Source organism: Hibiscus syriacus, unplaced genomic scaffold, assembly GCF_006381635.1.
Source record: "Hibiscus syriacus cultivar Baekdansim isolate YM2019G1 unplaced genomic scaffold, ASM638163v2 tig00003725_pilon, whole genome shotgun sequence".
Taxonomy (NCBI): Eukaryota; Viridiplantae; Streptophyta; class Magnoliopsida; order Malvales; family Malvaceae; genus Hibiscus; species Hibiscus syriacus.
This window is the reverse complement of record NW_024061982.1, coordinates 59,677-78,434: the sequence shown is the minus strand read 5'-3', so window position 1 is coordinate 78,434 and position 18,758 is coordinate 59,677. Positions and strand designations below refer to the sequence as shown.

General features: G+C 34.6%; 3 protein-coding genes across 4 annotated transcripts; 2 read left to right on the top strand and 1 right to left on the bottom strand.

The window, feature by feature from the left end:
- Window positions 1-214: 214 nt before the first annotated feature.
- LOC120183145 (serine/threonine-protein kinase tricornered-like) lies at window positions 215-5,501 on the bottom strand. The gene is made up of 12 exons (XM_039187906.1): window positions 4,928-5,501; window positions 4,538-4,712; window positions 4,265-4,348; window positions 3,580-3,821; window positions 3,173-3,401; window positions 2,871-3,035; window positions 2,652-2,783; window positions 2,247-2,360; window positions 1,816-1,863; window positions 1,628-1,706; window positions 1,173-1,229; window positions 215-548 (listed from the first exon to the last, which is right to left on the bottom strand). The coding sequence occupies exons 1-12, from the start codon at window positions 5,110-5,112 to the stop codon at window positions 490-492; spliced, it is 1,569 nt and encodes a 522-aa protein (XP_039043837.1). The 5' UTR covers window positions 5,113-5,501; the 3' UTR covers window positions 215-489.
- A 4,659-nt stretch (window positions 5,502-10,160) lies between these two features.
- Window positions 10,161-12,328, top strand: LOC120183134 (protein DCL homolog, chloroplastic-like). The gene is made up of 3 exons (XM_039187898.1): window positions 10,161-10,651; window positions 10,725-10,839; window positions 11,942-12,328. Exons 1-3 carry the CDS (start codon window positions 10,296-10,298, stop codon window positions 12,125-12,127), a joined length of 657 nt encoding a protein of 218 aa, XP_039043829.1. The 5' UTR covers window positions 10,161-10,295; the 3' UTR covers window positions 12,128-12,328.
- Window positions 12,329-13,744: 1,416 nt separating this feature from the next.
- LOC120183120 lies at window positions 13,745-18,337 on the top strand. 2 transcript variants are annotated; one of them, XM_039187882.1, is made up of 12 exons: window positions 13,745-13,886; window positions 13,992-14,043; window positions 14,128-14,182; window positions 14,346-14,431; window positions 14,667-15,036; window positions 15,253-15,673; window positions 15,996-16,159; window positions 16,266-16,497; window positions 16,584-16,719; window positions 16,879-16,973; window positions 17,084-17,207; window positions 17,825-18,337. In XM_039187882.1, exons 1-12 carry the CDS (start codon window positions 13,804-13,806, stop codon window positions 17,900-17,902), a joined length of 1,896 nt encoding a protein of 631 aa, XP_039043813.1. In that variant the 5' UTR covers window positions 13,745-13,803; the 3' UTR covers window positions 17,903-18,337. The 2 variants fall into 2 exon arrangements, with proteins under 2 accessions (XP_039043813.1, XP_039043820.1); XM_039187889.1 differs by lacking the exon at window positions 13,745-13,886 and having other exon boundaries at window positions 14,002-14,043; window positions 14,128-14,308; window positions 14,339-14,431; window positions 17,825-17,942.
- Window positions 18,338-18,758: the final 421 nt, after the last annotated feature.

Sequence of the window (18,758 nt, the reverse complement as noted above, 5' to 3'; positions counted from 1 at the left end):
GCTTTTCGAGTCGAGTATCGAGTAGCTCGTTTCGGCTCGTTAAGAACTCGAGTCGAGTTCGAGCTCGAGTCGAGTTCGAGCTCGAGTCGAGTTCATTCAATCCGAGTATTTATCGAGCCAAGATCGAGTCGATCTCGAGTAGTTCGCGATCTGTCTCGTCTCATTTACAGCCCTAGGCAGAAACAGAACCACATGCAAAGAATGGAATCGCATAGGAAGGCAAAATTAACTTGTGGTAAAATTACATTCAAAATGGTTTGAACGTAGTTTGGGCTTTACAGTAGCTCTTATACAACTACTATTTTTGGAGATAAGAAAACAAGGATATAGTGGTCAAAGATTATATGAAATGTTTTTTAGATGACCTTATTTTTCGTCTCCAAGCAGCATCTTTGACAAAACCAATCTCGTGATATTTGAATCCCATTTGGGCGTTGCAGAATGTGTACCTGATATGAAACTATGCCCTCACTGATGTCAACAACGGATTCAAATTTCTGGCTCCTGCTCATCCTCTGGCATTACTGTTTCTTGAAGATCGATTCGACCTGTAAATTATAATAGTAGAAGGAATTCATTATCAAATAAAGATCATATTTCCGGATTTTGCAAAGATACAATAATGTGGTGTCTTGATATGGACAAGTTTAAGATGGAGAGGACTTAAACACTTTTAAGTTAAAATTTATGGAAATGAAAAAAAAGACTCCTTTTTTGTTTTTACTTGAAAAGGGGTACCTTTTAAGTAAAGAAAATGTCGCATATTTGACAGTCCAACAATTCATAAACTAAAATCAGCTACGTGAAGAATGTGACAAGAAGAGAGGGGGGGTAATTCAGCCATCAACGTTGTCGTATGCTAAACAACTATTCTAGATATTATACAAACATCAGTTTTGGGGTAAATTAAATTATGATATATTGCTTCCTTGTAAAACCAGAGCAACTAGCTGCTTGTTAATGCTACACGAGGCATTTATAGTAACTACTCTGGGAAGATGCATTCTTTGCATCAATAGGCAATCAACCACACTGAAAGATGATCAATTACCCAGTAATAGTACTCCTTGTCTTTCAAAGACTTTGGAGAACGAAAAATGCAAAAAAGTAGAATAAGAAACTTTCTTCCTCGTGATGGTGAGGACGACCTTTCAGGAATATATATATCATACCTAACAAGGAAATGATAGAAGGGGCTTTCAAAGGTCCATTGTATCTCATGTCGGTTCCTGCAATGCATATGAAAAATTATGATTCCAGAACAGTAACATGTTTGTCAACTCATGATGCCATGCCATCATGGAATAATGTATATGGACAGTTACCAAAAATGGTATATGAGAACTTCTGCCCTAATACAATACAAGTAAAAAGCAAATCCGTAACTTATATGAGTACTAGATCTGTAAAATGAGAACAAGATCCCCATGGCATTGCAATAGACAGACTTTTCTCAATGAGAAGACATTGACATTTAATTTGAACTTGTGTCAGGAAAATAAATAAATGAACTGCGAACTCCACCATTAACCAAACTGAAGCAGCTTTAGCCTCTACTGAAGTCTGAAGATACAGATCTAGAACTTCTTGTTTCAAAAAATGCACCAAAGCATATAAAGAAGTATACCTGAACTTTCAAGTGACTTAACAATGTCTGATTTCTTAAATGTAAATCCTATGAAATTGTTGTCTTTTGATGTCAACATCTGCACCATCAAATGAACAAAAACATATCAAAATCAATCTAGTATAATATTGTACTACAACAAACCTTACTAGAAATAAAATGAACATTGGAGCAAAAAAGGCCATTACCTTCCTCCAAGGTCCCACTTCCGGTATTGAGGAGGGAGGGCCATCAATCTACCCAAAAGCAAAGACAACTAAAATTAGTTTCACCCAACGGGAAAAAAAAAGAGACGGAGAATTTCAAACTTTCATTAAAAAATTCTTTAAATAAAAACACTTTAGTTCAGGATGCTCAAATATTTCAAAGTTATCTGAAAAACAAAAACTAAAAGATGCAACAAGCAAAACTAATCAAAATCCGTATACCAATGTTAATTAAAATACAATGGAGAAAGCTATCAATTTATAGAAACTCTTAACATCCCATTGGGGAAGGGACATTAAGTTAAAAATGCTTCAAAGTTCAAAGTATGAAGGATATCACGAGTCTTGAGAACTGTAAACACTTCACCCCATTAAGGGTATAACTCTGATACACTAGCATTTAAAGTACTCACTTCAGGGAACTTCTCAAAATTTTGAGTATCTAAATCTCCATTGACTGTTGGCTTATATGCAGCTTCAATCTCATACAGCTTTTCCCACCAAACACCTTTGAACCATGGATGTGCCTGATAAATTTCAAGACTTCAAAGTTATAATTGAACAAAATACCAAGAAGCTCAAACTGAGAAAGTAAACAATCTAATACTAAAATATTGCAGATGGGTGAAACTAATTTGTCAATGTACAAAATTAAGATCTAGATGCAATCTTCAGACGGGAGAAATATGTTTACTGTCATGAATATTTGGTTCCAAGGTATTTAGCAACAAAAGCAGGTACAAAAAACAAGAAGGGACCTCTTTAAATTTTAATACATAACACTTAAAGGAACATTTATTATCACTGAAAGGCCTTGCCTTCAATTCTTCTACCCCTCTGGTGCCCAGGCGGGTTTCAACATCACAGAGAAGGTGACATATTAAATCCTTAGCCTCGGCAGATATTTTTGGTTCCTCAGGGAATTTCAAGCAAGCTCTCCAGTTAATGATCTGTCCAATAGAGAAATATTACCATTTAGGAGGGAAAAAAGGAGGATAACGAAACAACTAAGAACCAAAAACTAGATGTTGTGCCACCTTGCGGCATGTTATCCGAGGATCATCGGAACAAAATGGAGGATAGCCTATGAGCATCTCATACATGATCGCGCCTAGAGACCACCAATCACACTCCATCCCATAACCCTTCTTTAATAGAACTTCAGGAGCCATGTAATCAAGAGTTCCAACAGTTGAATATGCCTGCAAAGGCCAGACATTAGCTGATATTGAATGAAATAACTGCTTAAGAAATGCAGCAAATGTAAAATCTGAAAGTATAAATGTTATTCACGTGAAGGAATTTATGCAGGTTGTTGCAACTAAAATAAAGATAATACCAATGCACGGCGGTTACGTTTCCATTGTTGTAGTTGTTCTTTTGGCATCAACCAAGGGGGTCTTTCAGTTCCAGACTGGATCTCAGCTTCACTAGCATCCTGGGAAGTTAAATCTTCATCTTCCAATAAAATTGTTGAATACTTGTCATCTAGGGGTTTACACAAGCCAAAATCCGAAAGCTTTAAATGCCCATTCTTATCTAGTATCAGGTTATCTGGTTTAATGTCCCTACAAGAAAAACATGATTAAGAATAAATATCTGCAAAGAGAATTTTCTAGTTTCAATTATTTTAAGTCCTCCATATATTCAGCAATTAGTCAAGACCCTTTCACTGATTAAAGTCCACATGCCAACATACATTCAAGAAAGTCATAATCTTAGAAACATATTAACGACAAGCAATACCTATGTATATAGTTGTGTTGGTGAATCGAATGAATAGCCAAAATACTCTCTGCTACATAGAAACATGCTACATCTTCAGAAAGAATATCTTCCCTCATTAGCAGTGTCATGATATCACCACCAGGTAAATACTCCATAATAAGGTACAAGAAGTCAGAATCTTGAAAAGAATAGAACAGCTTTACAATGCACCGGCTATCGACCTCGGCAAGTAAGTTTCTCTCAGAACGAACATGCTCAACCTTGAAACAAGGTAAAGTCAAAAGAAAGGATAATAATTTAACTTGCTGTGAAGCTTTTATCATGATCCACTAAGAAAATGTATGAGTTGGTCTCATAAAGATCCTAACCATTCCAAACAAAATGGAATTAAGAATTTTTTTTTCTATGTCAAATTGAATTGTCAACTACCTAAATCCAGTTATACCGTAATACCAAAGTAAAGAATAGTAAAAGAAAAGGAAGTAGGCAATAACCTTGCAAATAAGGCATGCATCAATTACATCCCTAAAAAAGCTACAGATCATTTTCAGGAATCTAACAAGCTTTGTGATCATATGATTAAATCAACAACCAAACCACCAAGCAAGAAAGGAAAAACAAAGCCTGTAATAAAAGAATTGATATAAATATAATCAAAAGGTCACTATTCCGAAAGTGTACTATTTAGGTGGGAATGGGATACCTGTCCACGACTAAGCATCTCTGACTTCTTTAACTTCTTCATGGCAAAAATCTCTCCTGTATTTTTAGCACGACATAACCTAACCTGCATTTGTTACATTGAAACAGTGGTAAGTGTCAAGCCATGTAATCATCTACATTTGCAATTTCTTTTAAAGCATAATTGAAACAAGTTCAAAAATCCTAAATGAGTTAAAAAAAACACTGAAAATGTTAACCAAAACAGTGTTAACCAAGGATCAGAGCTCAAAAACAACAAACATTTGAAATATACCTCACCGAATGCACCTTTTCCAATTACAGTTAGTTGTTCGAAATCGTCAATTCCAACTTTACGTCTTTGCAGCCTCATATATTCGGTTTCTCTCCTTTCCAAATTCCGCATCATCTCCTCTTGTTCCTCGCTGGAAACCTGAGCTTCCTCCGCCCTCCTCTGCAGTGCTCGTCGTCTTAGATGAACAACAGTTAGAATCCAATAAAATTACAATTCAATTCTAAAATTGCGCACATCGATTTTCATCTAAGTTAACCATATCCATCACTTAACATCAACATTTCAATTATTACCTAAAACAAATAAATTCAACTAAAAAATAGCAAACTATTAAATTAAAAGAGCACATGGATATTTAAATACAACAATAGTTCGAACCATCGGAATTACCTTTCTTTACGCTCTTGTAAACCTTGCAGGTAGTTCTTGTAATGATTCTCAATGAATTGTTTAGCGGCGGCAGCTTTTTGCCTGGTTACCGGCGAAGAAACGGAGACATCCGGATCCAAATCTAAGCCTCGACCTGCTTTCAAATTCAAAGCTCCTAATCTTACCGTCCCATCTCCACCGTCCATTTTACCTCACGAAATTTCAATGGAAGTTTTTTCTTTCACCAAATACCAAGCTTCAACTTTCAATTGAAAAAATCAAATACTAGTAATAATAACCATTTCAAATACAAAAAAAGGGGCTGATAAATGAAGTCTGATCGGTGTCGCAGTATCGAGGAGAGATCTAAGAGCTGTCACCAGTCAGTTTTTTGCGAAAATGACTCAAAGAAGATTAAAAAAATAATAATTAAAACTAAATTTAAAAATGAACTGGCAAACGTTGACGCGTGAGCGAGGGCCTTGGCGCGCGCCAGGTTATTCTAAAACTATAAATACTTATGAACGGCTTTGTATTGCAAAGTCTAAAACTGCTAATGTATCCTTCTGTTTGGACTTTGGAATTCACATTCTAATGTTTTTTTACCATGAATTGAGTGTTCTCAAATCCGTCGTTTTCCTCGTATGGACTACGAACCTGAATAATGAAAACGTTTTTAATTTATTAATTTTTTCATTTTCAGATCGAAGCCAGAATGATAAAAGTAGTAGAAAACATGATTTTTTCTGAACTGGCTACGGCCTGCTGTGTCGGCGGAGATCTATAAGACACGAAAGTCGCGGAGAGTTTCTAAGATTTTTTCCAGCGTGATATGTACGCGCTTTGATATTAATTCAACGGTGAAATGAATCGGCAATTTGACAAATCGTGGTGGCTGTTTGCCAAGTAGGGAAAACGACGGCTTTTTTAGCCAATTCGTTTTTTCCTTTTGTGTATGGTTATTTATTAAATTGTTGCGCCCGTTTGGTGTTTTTAGATAAATTTATATATTTTTTGGTATAACATTCTATATTCGATCTATTAATCGATTAATTTAGATCGAATATTATAGAGACGATGACAATCTTCTCAATTAAATTTGTTCTATTTACAAACGTAAGAACTCGAACCTCAGACATTATTTCATAAATATATCATCACACAAGATCAATTGATTGTTAGTATAAATTTATAAAATTTTTATTTTATTAATTTCATTTTTTTTATTTTAATTCAACATATATTTTTATTGTCATCACGTAAGCAGAATACATATATTATAGGATACGTTTTCAAAAGTACTTCTCACGTAATATTTTTTTTACTTTGTATAAAAGAATATTTATTTAAAATTTGGAGATTTGTGTGGTATAAGTTCGCTCCTCCTAAAGTTTCTTCATTTGTCTGGAGAGCAGTTTAACAAAGGTTGTCGGTCATCATAGAGCTGGAAAAAAGAGGTATACATTGCAATGTTCAACCTCTTTATGTTTTTTGTAATCGCGATCAGGAATCAGTTGATCACGTTTTGTGTCATTGTGATGTGGTGTGGAAAGTGTGGCAACTATGGTGTAGTGTTTGGAAGGTTAATTTAGTATTCCCTACGTAGGTTAAAGGGTTGCTTGAGGTTTGGTTCCATCAGAAAATCAGAAGGAAAATTCGGCAGCTATGGGAATTGGGATTTTTTGGTCTGATTGGGAATATTTGGTTGTACAGAAACAAAGTTAGGTTTGAAGGGTATTGTTGTTTCTGTGGATCAAATTTTTAACACAGTTTTGATTCAGATTGGGGTTTGGGTGAGTGCTTTATGGCCAACGTTGATTCCGGTCGTTCAAGATTTTGTGTGAAGTTCGCAGTCGATCACTTTAGGCGTGTGTTGATAGTGTTTTCAGGTTTATCAATCTTCTCGGGTTTGCTTGCATGGATCACTTCCTCTTTTCTATTTCATTATGGCGATATATAGATCTTTCTTTGTGAACAGGTTCTGTAACATGTTAAAGTGTTCTGTTCATGCTTTTGTTTGAGGTTCGGACCCTTTCTACTCATGGAGTGTTCTGCTCTTTCTGTTATCTGCTTAAGTCTTCAAGTGAGGCTTAATCGTGTTGTTAGTATTTTCACGGTGCTGTATAGAGCTGTTGTTGTGTTGTTTTTCCCAGGTTTGCTGAGACATGATACTGCTGTTTTATGTGCATTTCCTGTGGTGTTGCCAGTTTTTGTATGTTTTTATCTACTACCCATCGTAACTAATTGGGTTGTATGTGTTGAGTTTTTTTAATGCTAGAATGGGGTTTGTTGATGGAATGGTGTATGGATTGTTTTATGTAAGAGTGATATGGTTATTTGATCTTTACCACTTCAAGGTACACTATTTTTCCTCCATTTAGGATTAGAGAGGCTTTTTAATGAGATCCTTGAGGTGGTGTATTTTGTAATTCATATAATACAAAGTACCATCTTTCAAAAAAAAATATTATTAAAAAAATTAAATAAATAATATTTATATAAAAAAGCTGAAAATAACAAATTGTGGTGGTGGGGATCTTCTAACCTTTTACAAAAATTAAATTAGATTAATTGATTAAATAAAAATTCAATATATATTAGATTATACATATATATATATTATATTGAAAATAATTAAAATCAATTCAAAATTAATTAAATTGATATAAAATAAAAAAAAATTATAATTATTTTCATTTTTCAAAATACAAAATTTAATATTTCTTTTTAAAAAATAATATTAATCAAACTCGTAGTATGATAATAAAGAATTTATATTAAAATAAAATATTGGATGATATTAAATTTGAATTTAATTTTACCATAGATAAACAAATTAATATCTATTTTATTAAGTATAACCATATTTAATTCTTCTTTAAAAGTAGAATGTATTTAATAAAAACAATTGCTGTGTTATTTTAACACCGTTGAATCAATTAAAACGATAATTAAACATTTTATTGATCTAATCAATGACTTAATTTATAAAACATGGATGTTTTCGTTGAATTTGAAAAGAAAAAGAAAATTGTAGTAGAGTGGAGGTCAATGGAGGTTGACGTAGACGCGTATAGGTTAGGCGAGTGGGGGAATGAATTTTGGTAGGGTAGATCTCAATTCCCAAGTCGGCATGCATCCTCATCCGACATGGGCCGGTTCTGGCTGATCTCATGTGTTGAGTGCGTCAAACTCAAAATGCTTCAATGTAACGTCGACACGTCATGAGGATTCTTATTGTGGGACGGCATTTAATCGAGGCAAAATTATCCTGTAAGTTTTAATATTTGGGTAAACTATTGAAACAGATCCTCCCGTTTTATAAGTGCTTATTGTTGTTCATTGAATTTAAAGAAGTAACATTTTGATCACTTATATTATCCATTTGTAAATTTTGTCACTTGCATTATCAATTTATAACATTTTAGTCAAAATGAGACATGAGACATTAAGTGTTGTTAGTTTGATATATGATAGGTTAATAAAAAGGATTAATTTTTAAATTGACCATTACACTTTATAATCCTTAAACTTTAGACGAATTATCAATTTAACCCCTAAATTTTAGATGAAATATTAATGTAACAAATGAATTTGATCAAAGTCTCTCGTCACCGCTTGCCACAGTTACTAATCACAATCGATCGCCACTAATCATCGTCACTGAAGACTAATGGACCTTAAAATTTTCAATTCTATCTTTTTGAACTTTTTTAATAAACTGTGTAATTATAAGGTAGTATAAGTTCAAAATCTTTATTAGTTATTGATAACGCACATATACTCTGCAAACATGGCTACTCAAACTTGAAATGTTAAAGGAGAACAACATTCTCTTTTTTTTTGACCTTTTGAACGTGAATCTAATGTTTATTTCATCGAAAAATACCCTGAAGCCCACAAATCAAACATAGAACCCTATACTTTTTTTTTAAAAAATATTAAACCCTAACAATAAATTTATGATTAATATTTCTTCAAAATAAGGATACCAAAGATTTAAATCTATATCATAATCAAATTCATAGATATGTTTACTAAAAAAATATGAAATTGATGTGATATAGATTTAGATTTCTCATGCCCTTATTTAAAAAAAAATATTTACGAATAATTTTATCATTATAATTTTAATTTTAAAAGAGTCAAGGGTTATATACTATATATTTTTTATTTCTTGGTAATTTTCGATGAAGTTGGATTCGCATTTAGGAGTCAAGTGAGTAAATTTGAAAGGTGGTTGGCAATGAGTATCGATGGTGGTGAACGACGACAATAAGGGACGATGATCGGGTTCATGAGTTAAATTAACATTTTATCTACATTTTAAGGTTTAAATTGATATTTTATATAAAATTTAGGTGTTATATTAATATTTTATCTAAAAAATAATGGTCAAAATAAAAGTTAATCTCTTTTAAATGTCATGTCATTAAAAATTAATCTCTTTTAATAAATGTCACGTCTAGTAACCAAAACATCATAAATCGATAATGCAAGTGACTAAAAAGTTATAAACATGTAACATAATCAATGAACAAAAGTGATTATTTCAATATTTTTGCCATTAATAATATGATTAGATGCTTATAAATTTATGGTTTTAGCATCAGTGTGTTGGATTTTTGTCGTTCAAATTTGCTTAAACCATGGGGGAAAAGCAATTCGAGCGACCCCCCGATTTAAGATGTCATTAGTAGATCGATTTGTGGGGCAGCAAGGCTGCATTGGATTTGGATTGCCTTCCTCAAAATAGATTCAGAATATTCTATTTTGAAAAATGCAAAGTTCTAAAATATCGAGGGTTGAAGTTGAAAAAAATAATATAAAAATATCGACCGGCAGTGTAAGTAACGATTTTTATCTAGGTCAACTCAGACTTAGTGATACAAATTAAGGGATATATCTAGAAAGAATGGGGAGAGACTGTGTATTTTAAAAATTTCAAATTCTTATATATATATATATATATATATATTTTATTAAAATATATTTATACATTCTAAAATTTTATAAATTTACCATTTCTAACGTAAAATTTTGCATGTGTCTGTTACCAGGCTTTAACAGATTCAGAATATGGAGTGTTATTCTTCATATTCTTCTACCATTCGGCCTGTGTCACAAAGTGGAACCAAGCAAATACAATCACAAACGTGGAAAGCTTAATAGCCAGAAGTTGGGCCTTAACGGGCCCAAGTAAGAAAATAAATAAAAGGCGCATAGCTAAACAAAGAGGCGCTCTCACTTCTGTTATCTATCAGCTAAAATTTTCCCTTCCAATGGCGAAACGTTCTTCATATTTTCCCTCAACCTTGATAATGTGACGGGTAACTCCTCCCATTCTTTCTTCAACTACTTCCGAACTCGCTAACTCACTGAGCTCACCATGGCTTCAATTCCCAAGCCGCCGCCCTACTTTCACCGTAACTCAATTCCTAACCCTGTCTCTTCCTCCCCAGTGACCTTATCTTTTCATTTCCTTAAAACGGCATCGTTTCAACTTCGGTTTAAAGCCTTGAGGACCTGTTCCGGCGGCGGAAAAATCGGAAGCCAGGATTACGGTTCCGATTTCTTAAGGAAGCCGAGTATAGTGCCGGCGAAGGACAGCGGTGGAATTTCGGAAGACGATGAGGGTAGTGAGGTAAAAAGAAATAGAAGTGAACAGATTGATTGGGAAGATAGGATTTTAGAAGACACTGTCCCTCTTGTTGGCTTCGTTAGAATGATTATTCATTCTGGAAAGTACGTTATTTAGTTTTCTCGTCTTTATATTTTATCGAATTCAGTTGTGCTAAATCAGAATTAAGTATTCCAGATATGGAAGTGGAGATAGATTGAATCCAGAGCATGAAAGGATGATTCTGGAGAGGTTGCTTCCTTACCATCCAGAGTTCGAGAAGAAAATTGGATGTGGAATTGATTATATTACTGTATGTTTCTTTTGCTTTTTTGAATTTTGATCGCTGGAATTTATTATTATTGAAAGTTTGAACTAACCAAAAACATGCTTGGTGTAGAATACTTAGTTTATTTTTGAGTCTTTCTATATATTTGAAGATAAAACATCATTCCTATCACTTACATAGCTAACAAATTTAAGTATGTTATGGTATTTCCTTTCTTTGGATTCTGACTGCATTTTTAGTGTTAGTCGGAGGTGAACATTTGCCTTGTTAGCTAGCAGTTACTATGGATGCAAAATAGAGAACAATTGTGCTTGCTCAACACCTAACTGCATGTTCGATTGTACATTATTTCGTGTTCAAGCCTAGTTTTAGACTTTTAGTTAGAAACGTTAGAAGCTAAATAAGCTAAATATCATTGGAATTTCTACTATCTAGTCTGGATGTTGGCATTTTATACTGACAAGGGATTCTCCTTTAGTTTTCCAGTCTCATCTATGTAGATCTTAACTTAAACAGCTGTTTTCTATAATCTCATTTCCTTCTTAGCTTTACACATTTCTTGATGAAATCATACTGAAACTATTTTCATCCATCACATTTTAATACCTTTGGAATAGAGGTGATCGTGGGCTGTGCTACTTGTAGCACACCTAACCTGATCTGACATATGTTTGGGTCTGCTTCAGAGTTATTTTCAGGTTATATGAGAATATTCGTTAGTTTTCTTATGTTCAGACATGCGGAAAATGTTTGTGCTTTTATATTTGCTTTCTCACCTTTTTTCTTTTTGGAACAACCTATTCAATTATGAATCAAATTTTGTATCTAGCCATTGACTGAATTCTTTGTCCCACAGCACTTGTTCAGTTTCTCTTGCTCTTTCCATTAACATGAACACGGTTAGCATTTCAACTTGAACAGATCACTGCAGTCCAATAGCCTTGTCATATTCACTTCTCAAACATGCAAAACTATGGGGGCAATTAGCTAAAGAGAAAGGAGGCCTCTTAATCAACTAAAAATTGATTTTAGGATTTACACTTGTTAAATAAAATGGTATTGTGGCCTATTTGGTTACTTATTCTTGATTAAATAAATGATCAATGCTTCTCCTATTGGTTCACAGGTTGGTTACCATCCCGACTTTGTGGGCTCAAGATGTTTGTTCATAGTTCGAAAAGATGGAGAACTGGTTGACTTTTCCTATTGGAAATGCATCAAGGGCCTGATCAGGAAAAACTATCCTCTATATGCAGACAGCTTCATTCTCAGACATTTTCGACGGCGTAGACGTGGTGGACCTGGTGGTTAATGAGGGTAATACTCTGAACTGGTCAACCACTTTATGTCATTTTGTCCTGAAGATCTTTTGAATTTTGTCCTTGTTTGTATTATGTCATATTTATTAGCTTAAATAACATTGTAGAAATTAAAGCAATTATTGAAAATTCTTAAAAATTCAATGCTGGACATAGTTTCGAGAAAAAACATATTATACACCAGTTCTGCTGAATGGCTTGTCTGGTAGCAAATGTGCATTTATCCTTAATTCATGGTACTTCTGTCTAGGAATAGGAATTTGCAATCTTTCTTTGCTGCTTTGTTCACTATCTATCTTACAGCATCGCTTTGGCTACCGAACTGCTGCAGTACTTGTTATTGTTGTTATTTAAGAAGTGAGCTCGAGCGTAAGCAAGGGGCGACGAATGTAGATTGTTAATAGTTGATGTCCAGATGTAAATCTCTGTCATCAGATGGTCTTTTTGTTGGAGTACCTTGTTAATGGTGGATGGATCATAGATATCAGTGTGTGTACTCGTAAAATGAACTCAAAGAAAGAGGAGACTGTGTAACCAGTTCCAAAAGATTGGATATTGGGCACATCTTGAACCAGCAAACGAAGAACATGGTAATAGAGCTCCTCTTTTTCCAAATGAATGCAACTATTGTACCACTATCCTTGAGTGGTATCCTATTTGTGAGGATGGCCCATCTCATAAGGTAACCAAATTTTCTACGAGGATATCACGGTGATTGCTTGGACAATAGCACTTCGAGCTGAACTTTGGGGCCTCAGCTATGGCCTTATACCGGTAATAGAGTCGGGTTTCAATGTGTAGAAATCTAGCTACACAATTTGGATTATATCTCCGAAACGTATCGGTAGCTAATATTTCTTAGGGTAAACTACATATTTAGTCACCCACTTATTTCAGCAGTTTCATTTTTGTCATCTATTTTTTTTTCAAAATCACATCTAACGTTACGTTTTGATCACTCGTTAAAAAATAAATAAAATTGTTGATGTGATAATTTTTCTTATTTTTTTAATGATGTGTTATTATCTTATGATGACCCGTTAGCATCATCATTAATTTTGTAGCGGCCGGTGATTAATACAAAATCAAAATATAATATTAGATATAATTTTGAAAAAGAAATAATTAGAGATCAAAATCAAAATAAAATTACAAAAATAACTGGGTAACTAAATACATAATTTGCCTTATTTCTTATTGCAGATCAATTGGGAATTACGGCAGGTGATTGCCATGATCCTAGCAAGCCATGTTTGTTTTTTTAAAAAGCATATAAACTCGTATATAGAAATAAATTTCATTTTCAAAGTTTGAGGATAATTTCAAAGGAAACAAGTCTTAATGTCGGTTCTGTCGTCAAATATAAATGTTCGTCAAAATTAAATAATTGTTAACAACGTTAATTAATCTTGCATTTCTGTTTTAAAAAAGCATACTGCAGTTTCCATATAAAACAATATAATATTTTTCTTAGAAAAAAAATTATTCAGGAGGTAAAGGTGCAAGAAAGAAATTAAAAAGAAAATCAAGAAAAGTTAAAACCAATTATAAATCTACTATATAAATAAAAACATAGCGTCGTATGGTGCTATGTTGGAGTCGGCGTGCTATAAAATTTACAAGCCAACCTGAGAAGCGGGAAATTTTGGGCACCCTAATCTCGTACGAAATGGACACAGGCGAAAACCAAAGCGAAGCTCCATTCATCAAAGCTTTGGGTCCTCTCTTCAACCTCACGGAAGTCCACTTATGGTTTACTTCTCTCCCTCCTTTTTACCTTTTTTTAATGCTGATAGTTAGAACGGAATTAGTAAGACTTTAGTTAACCTCAACTGAACCCCATCTTTGCTTGTGCAGGGACGATGGTTCTAAGGAGACTCGGGATTTTTCTTTCTTATCCGACAGCACTGTAATTCTCTTCTCTAATTATTTTCTTTCTTTTAATTTCTTTTTGGAGTCACCCTTTTATATGTTTCTTATTGTTTAAATGCAGAAATCGTCTGGAGAAAACGATAAGAACCGCTCAAGAACTTTTCGCGCGACCTGTGGCAAGTGCTCTGCAATTTATTTTGAACTTTTTTCTAGCTTTCTTGGTGTTAGTTTTAGTTATTTGTATTGGTAGTGAGGTATAATTTGGATGTTGCTGTATATCTTAAGTGTTTTATTGATCGATGCCTTCTTTTCTTTGGGTCTGTTTCATGGTTGGTTCAGATTTCAGCCTTTCACCAGATGATATTGAACTGGCTAAAGAAATGGATGCGTTGGGCCTTCCACTGTCCTTCCAGACCAACAAGCAGGTAAATTCAAAATACTCCTAGTACCTTTATTTCTGACTATTTTGTTGCAGATAGATATTAAATCAGTGTATTTTCCCCCTATCCTTGATATAGTTTTCATGAGTGCTTGAATAATTTGAAGTTTTAGGAAAATTGGTAAGTATTTGTTTGATGTAATTAGAAGACATATCTTTGAAGTTGGCAATGGTCTTTACTTCTTTAAAGAGGCCTATTGATGATTTTAGTTTTCTGGCAGACAAGGAGTAAAATGACTTCAAGAAGAAAGAAGGGTACACGTCCAAAGAGTTCTAGTGGTCATAATGACACTGAAGAAGCGCTGGAAATTTCCGAAGTGAGTGAGATGGAGATTGAATCTCCTTCTATTTTTTATGATAATTCAAGCAGTTCTTTTTCTTGCATGTCAATGCTGGGTCGAAGTCAATTATCCTATCATGATGTTGAAATGGCTGTTGATGGATCTCTATGCAACAATCATAATCAAGAAGATTCAGCAAGCTTGTCTGGGACGATTTGTGGCTCTGCCATGGAACAAAACTGTAATGAAATTCCTGACCTTGTAACTAATGATGGTCAGGAATATAACTTCACACAGCAGAGTGATATTATGTCTAAGGATGGTGAGAAAAATACAGTGAACTCAACTAGTTTAGGTGAACTTATACAAGATTGCTGCTTGATGGGAGCAGGTGTTGACCATTTTAATAACAATGATGAGCGAACCTTGATGGAGCATCAATGTTTTGAAGGTTCCTCTGGGACTCACTGCAATGAAAAGGTTGATAAGGTTTATAATAGCAGCACTCAGCAGCTGCTTGTTCCGGAGTCACGTTCAACAAATACGGAAGTGCTCGATTATGATTGTAATGACCAGACATATGGTGGTGATTGGAGGGTGTACTGGGATACTTTCTACTTGAGGAACTACTTCTATAATATTAAAACTCAAGCTTCTACATGGGACCCACCCGAAGGCATGGAAAATCTAGTATTTGATAACCTTAAGTCAGATGAAGTGGCTACCGACTCCATTCAGAAATCCATACGTGATGGTGGATCAGAAAAACTGCTGTCTGATGAGCTTTCAATTGGAACCGAACTTGCTTCTGCTTCGAGCTTGACAACCCCTTCTGCAAGCAAGAGTTTTGAGCTTGCAGGTGAAAATTGCGAGACCAGTGGTGGTTGTGATGGTGATGGTGAAGCTATATTAAACTTAATATCAGATGTTCAGGATAATCTTGACAGGTTACTATTTCCTCCTTTTAACGCACTTAAGTTTTGGGTTTAATGTAGATCAGCAGTTGTTTTCTGAAAATCTCATTTCACTGCATTATCTTGTAAAACTGAAATTTTGCAGCTTCATTTATATTTATAAAGGCTGAGGAACATGCTTTCAACAGTTTAGTTATCATTGCAGATATGAAACATCTATTTTTTTTTGTGCACACATAAACTGATAACCATATAAATCCAAAGTCGATAAGTCCTAGTTAATTTTGGATTCTAAAATGAGCATGCTCTTAATTGTGTCCATTTCTAGGTTCCTGACATTTATGTTTGCTTTCAGTTTGACCAAGACACTCACTGAAACAATATGTGATGCTGATGATATTGCTTTAGAAACCATTGCTTTAGCAACAGACCAGGTGGATACCCTACTCGTGGCTGCTACTAGTAAAGGGAAAAAGAAAACAAGACGACGATCTCCGAGGAAATTGTCTCGGGATGAAGGTCTATAATTCAACTTTTGTTCTTGCTATATTGAACTTGTTTTAGCCTTCGCATAAATTTTTCTTTTAGTTGGGATTAGAATTTGAATTGTTGTTCCTATGTACAGAACTTCAATTCCAGGGAATGTCTGAGGAGTATTCTGCTATTATTGGTAAATATTGGTGTCAGAGATATCTACTATTCTCCAGATTCAATGACGGTATTGAAATGGATGAGGAAGGATGGTTTTCTGTTACTCCAGAGCTTATTGCTAGGCATCATGCATCCCGTTGTGGGAGTGGCATTGTTGTTGACTCTTTTACTGGAGTTGGGGGGAATGCCATTCAATTGGCCCAGAGGTATGTGCTACTGAAACTCTTATTTCCAATTGGTTTTGTGCTCTGATGTTATGTCCAAAATTTTCTTGTAACATGTGATTCTTCAGGAGTGCACACGTCATTGCTATTGATATTGATCCGAAGAAGATTGATTATGCATATCATAATGCAGCTGTATATGGTGTCATTGACCATATAGATTTTGTAATTGGAGATTTTTTCACTCTGGCACCTAAGCTAAAGGTACTGGTCTTGGTTTATTGTACATTATACTTTTAGTTCTTACTGTATATGACAATTTATTCTGTCCAGCAAAACAACCATCCTTTTATCCCATGTATTTGTTTCGCCTTCTTTTTACTTGTCTAATAACTTTTGACATCCATGTATCTGGTGCTGTAGGCAGACACGGTCTTCTTATCACCTCCTTGGGGGGGTCCTGATTATGCTAAAGTGGAGATATATGACCTGAAGACAATGCTGAGGCCACATGATGGGTACCTTTTTTCTCTGCTACCAAAGTGTTTCCCACTGTGCTAATATTTAAATTTTGTTTTTGGTGCTTCTTAATAGTTGTCTTGATTCCATTTTCGTTACACTTCTGCAGATATTTCCTGTTTAATGTTGCAAAGAAAATTGGGTCCAGAATTGTCATGTTTCTCCCTAGAAATGTAGATCTCAACCAATTGGCGGAAATGGCTCTGTCTGCACAGCCTTCATTGTCATTAGAGGTAATCTTAAATTGAATTCATTAGTGAACTTTATTGAGATTTATATGTTTACACACACACACTTAGTAGGCTGCAGTGAAAGTCATTTTTCCAATTCAAGATGCCATATTGTTCTTGTAAGTGGCTGATTGTCGATGTGTTAATTAGAAATATATATATGTTGACTAGAGCTCCCTCCAAAATCATGATACTTGGTTTGTGAAAGGTATGATCTTACATTTGTTTCTTAGGGTCAAATTTTCTTAATGATCAATACCTAAGAATAAGTTGGGCCCATAAATTTTAGGCTACTAGATAGTAAATGACAACAGTGTGGAATGCTAGTAGAGTGCCTGAGGTTTTTGTTCTAGTGGGCAAGTTTAATCCCGAACAGCCCCTCAAATATATAACAACAACAATACTTTTCAATTCTACCTTTTCATATGCAAGTCTGTTTGTTAATGATGATTTCTACCTTTTGTACCCGGTTATCCTTTTCAATTCTAGTTTTGTGAAAGCTGCATATCATATTAATTGTTATAGTCCTGTACTAGCTAGCTAATTTTTGAACTAGCTTTACAGTCTGCTTTTCAATCTTTATCTTCTTGCTGCTTAAGGCAAATGTCTATGATCTTTAGGTTGAGAAAAGCTTTTTGAATGGCAAGTTGAAGGGGATAACTGCTTACTTCACGGATACTGCCGACAGAGAACAATAAATTGGCATCATTCGTTCGAAGTGACGTCGGAGAATGGGGTCAGCATTTTATGAATCTTAAGCCACCTGATGATTGTAAATGTTTTTTGTGGGTTCACCTTGAAACCAATCGGTCAACTTTGATCATGACAGTATTGGAAGTAATTCAAGTGTTTTGGTACTCTCTACAAAAGCAAAAGAAAACTTACTGATAATCTAGACCACATAGATTGTGACTTACACATCGGTGTATTATGTGTCCTCCATGTCTTCAGCTTCTTTCGGGGGCACATTGTGTCGTGCCGACAGCCGGAAAAGCGGGTGTAGACAAAACTGCAATAAAATGGTGGCATTAAGGTAAGTGGTTTGATGCAAGTCAGATGCTGTTGTGTTTGCATTATAGCTTTCAAACTGCCTTAACTTGGGAGTTATGCTTGTACAGCAACAACCGTTCGAGCGCCCCCCCCCCCATTATCAAGAGCTTGTTTTTGTACAACTGATGCAAGAGACGCGTGCATGAAACATGAAATAGAGTCAAGCGTCAAATGTGTAATTGTTATAAATTGTCATGTATACTATTAAAATTGTGATTTGTCCCAAAAGGGGTTGCGTCCTTTATTGGGTTAATCAAACAAGCAAGCATTCTGCAATTGCTCAGCTGAATCCTCATGTGGTAGTGAAAACCAAACTGGCTAAAACGATAGTTTAAAGGTTTTTTTTTACTCAAAAATCACTATTCAGAAAATTATTTAGGGGAAGTTACACCCATAACGATTTAAATAATTGTTTTTTGTTGTTGTAAAAAAGTTCAATTTGATGGGGGCACAGCTCCAGGTTGTTTAGCTGACAACCACATTGTCATTTGAGCAACTAAAACC